General features: G+C 47.9%; 1 protein-coding gene across 1 annotated transcript; it reads left to right on the top strand.

Annotated features, from left to right (window-relative positions):
* The first annotated feature begins 310 nt into the window (after positions 1 to 310).
* Positions 311 to 1,078, top strand: LOC141628909 (uncharacterized). Its single transcript, XM_074441992.1, has one exon. It carries the CDS (start codon positions 311 to 313, stop codon positions 1,076 to 1,078), a length of 768 nt encoding a protein of 255 aa, XP_074298093.1.
* The last annotated feature ends 8,023 nt before the right edge of the window (positions 1,079 to 9,101 follow it).

The following is a 9,101-nucleotide window of genomic DNA, read 5'->3' as shown; positions in this document are numbered from 1 at the left end:
TGAAAAGGCGTTTAGGGAGCTCAAGCAGTACCTGAGCACCGCTACTCTTCTCTCCAAGCCAGAACAGGGAGAACCATTGTACTTGTATCTATTAGTGACATAGGCGGCTGTAAGTGCTGTACTAGTTTGAGAGCACGAAGGTATGCAGAAACCAGTATACTATATAAGCAAGTCTCTGTTACCTGCAGAGACCAGGTACACATCTCTAGAAAAACTCGTTTTAGCACTTGTTACTGCTTCGTACAAATTGTGTCCCTATTTTGAGTCACATACAATTTCAGTCGTGACCAACTACCCCCTGAGAACCATAATGAGGAAACCCGAACTGTCAGGGAGAATGGTTAAGTGGTATGTCCATCTGAGTGGGTACGACCTGAAATTTGAACACCGAACAGCCATAAAGTCCCAAGCCCTAGCTGACTTTGCGTCAGACTTTAGTCCCACCCTTCAAGAACAAGCCGACAGTGAAATATTGACCCTAAGTGAGGCTAAAGGGGAGCAGGTATGGGAGTTACATGTTGATGGGGCATCCAATAAGAAGGGAGCAGGGGTAGGACTGGTCCTGAAATCACCTCAGGAGGAACAAATAATACAGGCAGTACGGTGCGAGTTCAAATCAATGAATAACGAGGCTGAATATGAGGCCCTAATCTTAGGACTCCAATTAGTCTTAGAATTGCAAATCAGCCGCATCGAGGTGTATAGCGACTCCAAACTGATCGTAAACCATGTGAATAACGTATACACGACCAGGGATCCTAAAATGATAGCCTACTTGGAAGTAGCGAAGGATCTCAAACTCCGCTTTGCCTCCTTTAACATCCAGCAGATACCAAGGGATCAGAATGTTGAAGCGGATGCTCTTGCCACCCTGGGAGCAGCCTTCACTCCAGGGGCAGTGGGTACTATACCATTCATACATGTCATAAAACCTGGCATACGTCAGAATGAACAGCAGAACGCCAGTAAGGCTACAACCACCCAGTGGACATACGAAGCACGGATATTGTATACTGCCACACCCCAGGAAGAGAATGATGATTGGCGCAAGCCTTACATTAGTTGGTGTTTGGGCTAAAAATAGCGTAATAAAGAAAGCCCACTTGGTGAAATAAAGATTATAGAGAAGAGGTGAGGAGGATGGGAGCCCGCAGTCAGGAGAAGGGGGAACGGGCTTAAGAAGGATCAAGAGCCCATCACAGTAGGCGCCCGTGTTGAGAAAAGGAGTGTCAGGGAGAAGTTAGGGAGAAGTTAGGGAGATCGGGGAGAATTGGCAAGAGAATCCGGATTAGGAAAGAAGTCTTCATGGAAATAATATTCTCTTTCCATATTCGAGATAGAGTATATCTAGGGTTCTTACCCTATAAATAGCAGAGGAAGGAAATCAAGAAGGAAATTCATAAAAAAACACCTGCATTCGTACATCAACACTCAAGATCACATCTCGGCAAATAATACACGTTCATTCCCGATCTTGCAGGCCTGGCACCTAGGGCCAGCAGGATTAGCTTCGTACCATAATTGTAATCATCCTCCAATTCATATATTGCAATACTTGGCAGGGTACCATCCCTCCCGCGGTTGTTCCCACATTGGGTTTTCCGCGTCACCAAAATCTTACGTGTCAATTTACATTACGCACTTTATTTCCCGTTTACTTATTAACGTACAAATCATCATACAATCGACCAACGAATATAGACTACATTGACCCTAAATCGACTTAGGTAAAAAGACCTAAACATTTGGCGCCTACCGGTAGGGCATTGTGGTCGTCAATCGTTGATATTCGAATATGCAATGGAAAAGCATGTATCGAAGCCATGTCGGGAGCGGCGACCATCGCCACCACCATCGTCTACCCAAAGCCCAACATCGACGGTGGCCACGCGAGCTCCGGACATACCCCAAGAATCATACCGACAACAAAAGCCTCTCTACCTCCCGGGACCCTGTTGTCTCGGCCCGGACCGGATCGGACAAAGTAACATCAAGCTCGGGCGTCACTCCGCCGCCCGATCCCACGCAGTTACTGCTCGCCGGCGTGGAAAATCTTCAAAAAGCTATGGAAAACATGAGAGAAGATCAAAGGAGAGCGATCTTTGAGGTAAGAAGGAGAGATAGAGAGCTCTGGGCACAAATTGATCTCCTAAAGCGGCGATCCAACACTCCGAAGAACAAGACAGTGAAGGAAGATTTCCTTTGGTAGATCGACGCAAGGAGCATCGAGCGACGGCGATACCAGCTGAAATAATCACAAGATTGGATTTGGCTACGACACCATCAGATGGAACGATAACCCCACGAGGATTAGGATACCTCATGCCAGATAGCTGGCAGCCAGCCGGCTGCGTGGGGGTACAAACAGGTGGCCTCTCCGTCAGCAGTCCTGCAGTAATCGATCAGACACCTGCAGTAGGATCCGGGTCAAGCTAGCAAGTGAACTGGCAGCAGGGGACAATCGTTACCGCAACCCCCCAGGCTGCTGGAACTTACCAGAACCTTCCAGAACGAGGATCAGGAGGAGATATGCAGACAGCTGATAGGCGCACCCCAGATTCAGCCAAATAACTAATCAGCAGTACTTGGAACTAAAGGAGATGCTAAGTAGGGTTCCAGGGCTACCACCCCCACTCAAGAAAGCAGCTCTAGATAGCTATGCCGACTCACCATTCGTGGACACCATATCCATCACAGCCATGCCAAAAGGATTCACAAATCCAAACATGCCTCTCTTTGACGGCACAGCAGACCCCTTTGATCATGTCAGCCAATACAAGCAGAAAATGATGACGGTAACAGCCATAGGATAAGTTAAGGAAGCCTGCATGTGCAAAGGATTCGGGTCCACATTAACGGGACCAGCACTTCGATGGTTTGTCAGCCTGCCTAACAGGTCGATATCTACATTTGCTGAGTTGGTGAACGCATTTACTCAACAGTTCGCAAGCAGCAGAAAGCCACGGAAGCACGCAGGAGACTTATACAGAATCGTCCAAGGGGCAAGAGAGAGCATTGGAGAATACAATACGGTTTAACAATGAGAAGGTAGCGATGCGAGTGTGATATCTCAACAGACGGTAGAAGCCTTGAAGAGGCCTCCACCATGACTACGATCTATCTGCGGTGACTATGCATCCTTGCCATAGTTTCGAAGCGATCTGCGGAGAAAGCATTTGCCGCGATCGGTGGAGGAAGATATCCTAGCCGAGCCGACTTACAAAGCATGCCAAGTATTTCTAGTACTTTAGCCGTGGAGAAATCAGGAAGAAAGCAAACCACCAACAAGAAGGACAAGAGATACAGGCCATATGGGAGGGGAGTCAACGAGAATCGAGGAAAACCAACTACTCCCACCTTGGCGAGAATATGGGTTCACTACAGGTGTCGGAGGAATCTTGAAGGCACTAAGAGAGATGGGAGATGGAGTCGGGTGGCCCAATCCACCGATGGGAGAGCAAGCCGGAGAAAGGATAGCAAGAAGAAGTGTGAATTTCACCGTGATATTGGGCACAACACGAGGATTGCTACACATTAAGAAGAGAGATCAAGCGCTGTACGAACAAGGAAAGGCCGAGCCACCTATTACCACGTGGGGGCAAGCGGCGGGATAAGATAGGTTCCGTCAAGCGGCGGACCCACCCACATGCACTAAAATTATAAACGTGATAACAGCGGCTCAAACTTAAGCGGCGACACATACTCAGCGACTAAAAGGCATGCCACCGAGACCAAAGGAGACAGACCAACCAATTCTCGCGAGAATATCTCACGGTGATCTCGCGGCGATCGGCTTGATGAGGGAGATACATACGATGAAAGAGAACACCATGATGCACTTATTATCACCTTGTCAATGGCCAACGCACGATAAAGAAAGGTCTTGGTAGATACGGAAGCTCGGTCAACTTAATCATCTTTGAAAACCATAGAAAACATGGGATTCGGCGAGAAGGATTCTGAGAATAAGACTATTCCGCTAGTAGGCTTCGGCGGGCAAACGACCCGGCTCGCTAGGTGAGATAGTCATCCCAACCTATGTGGGAGGAGTCAACAAGCAAGTCGGTACACTGGTTATAGATGGCCCCTCTACTTACAACGTCATCCTAGGAAGACCATGGCTACACCCGGATGAAAGCGGTCCCTTGACATATCACCGGTGCATAAAGTTCCCCACCCCATGGGGAGTAGAAACGATAAGAGGAGATCGGGAGGAAGCTAGAGGTGCTACATGAAGGCACTCAAGGGCACTTTGCCGGCCCTCCCGCATAGCAATTACGAAGCGGCATGTCCGGGGCGAATACATCGAGCCCCCGGCGAAGAGCTGGACCAGTTAACTGGATAAGTTGCACCCGAGAGAGAATCGTGCTCATTGGAGCGGGATGTACGGGAACTTACGACAATGACTAGTCAAATTCTTACAAGATAACATGGATTGCTTTGCATAGTCACACGATGATATGGTAGGCATAGATCCATCCATCATAACACACAAGCTTAGCGTGGACCCAAAGTGTAAACCCATCCAGAGAGAAGGAGAAAGTTTGCGGCGAGAGAGAAATAAGGTAATCAACCAGGAAGTAGACAGACTGGCGGTAGCAAAGAAGATAAGAGAAGTGAAATACCCAGAATGGTTGTCTAATGTAGTGGTGGTGCCTAAAAATAATGGGAAGTGGAGAGTATGTGTGGACTTCACTGATCTCAACAAAGCGTGTCCCAAAGATCCATTCCCACTGCCTCATATTGATGCAATGGTAGATGCAACAATGGACACGTGATGCTAACATTTATGGACGCATGGAGTGGATACAATCAAATCAAGATGGATCCTGCGATCAAGAGAAGACACATTTATGTCCGAGAGAGGAATATATTGCTACAACGTCATGCCATTCGGCCTAAAGAACGCAGGCTCCACATATCAAAGCCTGGTTAACCGCATGTTCAAAGAACAAATAGGAAGAACCATGGAGGTGTACATTGATAACATGGTGGTGAAGTCAGAAAAAGCTAAAGATCATATGCGGCATCTAGCGAAACATTGACACCCTCGGGAATACAAGATGAAACTAAACCCATCTAAATGCACCTTCGGGGTATCTTATGGCAAGTTCTTGGGCTATATCGCGACTCAAAGAGGGATAGAAGCCAGATCGAAGCGATCAAAGTCATCTTACACTGGAATCACCGGAGAAGCCTAAAGATGTTCAAAGGCTAGGTGGGAAGGTAGCGACCTGAAACGGAGTTCATTTCAAGGTCTTGAGAAAAGTGCGGGCTATTTTACGACGTACTAAGGAAGAGTCGAAGTTTGAATGGACCCCGAACACGAGCAAGCCTTCGAGAGACTGAAGCACTATCTCGGCGACCCGCCACTTCTATTTGTCAAAACCAAAGCCAGGAGAACCATTATTCCTATACCTAGCCGTCACGAAGTAGCGGTGAGTGTTGTTACGGTCGAGAGAGCAAGAAAAGGAACGAAAACCAAGTATACTACGTGAGCAAGTCTCTGCTGCCGTGAGACCAGTACACATCCCTTGAAAAGTTAGTACTAGCATTGGTAGTAGCATCTCGCAAGCTGCGTCCCTATTTTGAGTCACACATCATACATGTTGTGACAAACTACCCGCTAAAAGCTATCATGAGGAAGCTGAATTGTCGGGAAGAATGTCTAAATGGTCGGTACACCTCGGTGGATACGACATCCGATGCGACCCTAGGACTGCAATCAAATCACAAGCACTTTGGCCGATTTTACAGTCGGACTTGATCCGGCCATCCAGAATCTGCGGATACATAAATCCTCACTCTAGAAAGAAGCAAGCGGACAGAAGTCGCGGATGCATATCAACGGAGCCTCCAACCAAAGGGGGCGGGCGTAGGATTAATCTGCGATCACCACGGGAGATCGATAGCACAAGTCAGTAAGATGTGAATTCAAGGCAACCAACAATGAAACGGAATACGAAGCCTTGATATTGGGAATGAAGCTAGCTCTGGGAGCTAGGGTGGACACACTGCTCATATCCAGTGACTCTTTGCTAATAGTCAACCACGTGAATGATGAGTTTATAGCCAGAGATTCGAAGATGATTGCATACCTGAAAGTAGCAAAGGATCTAAAATAAAAATTCGAAACTTGCAAGCTTAAACGGGTTCCCGGAGACCGAACGTGGAAGCGAGACGCCTAGCAACCACAGGGCAACATTAAAACCAACGAGCTATCCGGCATTCCAATAGCACATATCTTTGGAACCTTCTATCCGAAGAAGGCGAGACGAAATAAACAGAGGTGAACTGGAGGATCCACAAAGCAAAAGGAAATCCAGCGATTCTGAGAGGAAGGTGAGAGCTCTCGGCCAAACAGGCGGTGTGCGACCAAGTAGCCGACCCAATGAGATGATCCGCGCACACTTTACCTAGACTGGCTGCGCCATAACAAGCTACCAGACGATAAGAAGGAAGTGAGAGCTTTTAAAATAAAGGCTTCCAGGTTCATACTCATTGATGATACACTATACAAAAAATCGCTAGCGGTCCCTACCTACGGTGCACTGGACAAGAAAGAAGCACGATCGTGTTGCATGCTCTCCACAATGGCGAATGTGGAAACCATGCGAGGGCGGAGTCCTGCAAATAAAGCCCACGAGACGGGGATACTATTGGCCTACAATGAAGGCGGATGCGGCGAGTACGCACGAAAGTGTGACGCTGCCCGCGCTCGGCACCAATGATTCACCAGCCAGTAGAACCTCTGCACCCTATTATTTCTCCCTGGCCATTCATGGCATGGGGCATGGACATAGTAGGCCCCCTACCACGGGCCACAGGGAAGAGGACCTGGATGTTAGCAATGACAGATTACTTCTCTAAGTGGATAGAGGCAGAAGCATTCACGGAAGTAAAGAATAAACAAGTCATCTCATTCATAAAACGAAACATCGTCTGCAGAGTTGGTATCCCATCGAAATCATATGTGACAATGGCTCACAATTCATCTCAAACGATACCGAAGCATCTTGTGCCGGGTGGAATATCACCTTAAAAAAGTCGGCACCTAGGACTCCAAAGTCCAATGGACAAGCCAATCCAATGATAAAATCATTATGGAAAATCTAAGAAGGAGTCTACAGGAGTTAGGAGGAAAGTGGGCGGATGAATTGCCACTAGTGTTATGGTCGACAGACGACGCCAAAGATAGCAACAGGTCAAACACCCTTGACTGGTGTTTGGCGCGAGCGATCATTCCATCGAAGTTCTAGTTCCCACTCACGGTATGAAAATATGACGAGGAACGAACAATGTAGAGATGACCGAAGCACGGACACGATTGACGAGCTGCGAGCAAGCGCAAAAATCCGTCTGGCGCTACAAACGATCTGTGGCCGGGAGTTACAACAAGAATGTAAAGGTCGGGCTCCTGGAGGTAGGAGACCTGGTTCTCGAGAGAGGTGTTCCCAGAACACCAAGAATCGAAAAGCAGGCAAATTCGCCTACAAATGGGAAGGACCATACCGGGTAGAAAGAGTTGTTGGCCATGGCGCATCTGGATGATGACTATGGACGGTCAAATCATACAACGCCCATGGAACATACTTCACCGAAGAGATATTACTTTTGATAATAAGTAGACTCAGCTTTCGAATAATGTACTATGAGAAGCCAAATCATTTTTAAAGAAAATAAAAATCCGGTAGTAGGCATCTTTGCCGCCACTCTTATTTCGGTATCTTTAGTTATTTTAAAACTTTAAACTACTATTGGATGGTGTGGTCAGCGGCGTCACGGGACCACAATTGCTCAGTACCCCATGAGATGGCGGCAGTACTTCACATCATTCGATAGATTTTCTTATTTTCGAGGCTTCTCTAAGTACATCATTTTGAATTCTCGTATCTATGGTACTTTGAAAGGATGTCTAGCAGATCATCAACCGCCAACGCGGGGTGACAAGGCACATGGCACTCCAACATGCCTAACCTATTTTATCCACAAGGAGCACCCTCACCAGGCGGGTATGGAACATACGAAAGGGAGCAGTTGTGGTGAATACGCTTATCCAGGCTACCCCCGATACCACCCCCTGGACGTAGCTCGCACTAATCGCACTTAATCAAGGCCCCGACATACATGCAAAACGAACATGGAACGTAGGGATATCTCAGCTACGAGAATCTGCAGCGTCTCCATCTGGTCCTAGAATGACGATAAACTTGCCTCAATGACGCCACCCTGGGCATAAAACGAGACGAACACACCTTGTGTCATGAACAAAGTTAAGTAGTCCACAAATCATGCGGCATATGCCTAAATCGGCCGGTTTACCCAGGTGACACGGCGACTAGCTTGTCCGGATCGGTCTCTTTTCAGTGACCAGGTGGTCTAAATCAACCCCCAGGTTGACACGCCCTCCTCCTTACATTGCGGCATACGCCTAAATCAGCCATCGGTGACACGGCGACTAGGCGAGTCGAACGTTAGCCTTTTCGGTGTGACTAGACTTCGCCCTAAATCGATCAAGCGGTGACACGGCATAAACTTCCTAAAACAGGGAGAATAAACAAACAAGTACACGATATGTAAAAACCTTGCCAAACTATGACAAGGGGCATTCAAAATATGGCCAAAATACGGCCCCAAGTTCAAACCGCCACTCTGGCGAAGCAAACACAAAACAAGTTTAAAAACTTACAAAGTCTGCCACCTCTGGTCCAGACTGCCAAAAACGTTTATCAAAATATAAAAACTTAATTATCGGTCACATTAATGACCTCCACCTCTGAGACCTCCTCTGCCTGCTGACCACTCATTTTAGGTACTGCACCAGCTTGCATATCCTCAGCCGCCATAGCTCCCTGAGCTCCGTCAGCAGCATCCCGGGACATTCCAGTATCACCCCAAGAACCTTTGCTCGGCCAACGCAGAGAATTCACCTCACCAACCTCGGGCATCGGCATGCTCGGATCGGTTGAGCGGGGTAGAGCATCTCCACTTCTTCTCCTCTTCCTCTATGGCTGCTTTGGTGGGAGCCTCCTTGAGGGCAGCACGCATCCCACTGATCTTTCCCCGCCAGGTGGCATAAGCAACGACATTGGTGGCCAGGG

Source organism: Silene latifolia, chromosome Y (assembly GCF_048544455.1).
Source record: "Silene latifolia isolate original U9 population chromosome Y, ASM4854445v1, whole genome shotgun sequence".
Taxonomy (NCBI): domain Eukaryota; kingdom Viridiplantae; phylum Streptophyta; class Magnoliopsida; order Caryophyllales; family Caryophyllaceae; genus Silene; species Silene latifolia.
The sequence above is the reverse complement of the archived record's forward strand: the minus strand, read 5'-3'. Positions and strand labels throughout refer to the sequence as shown.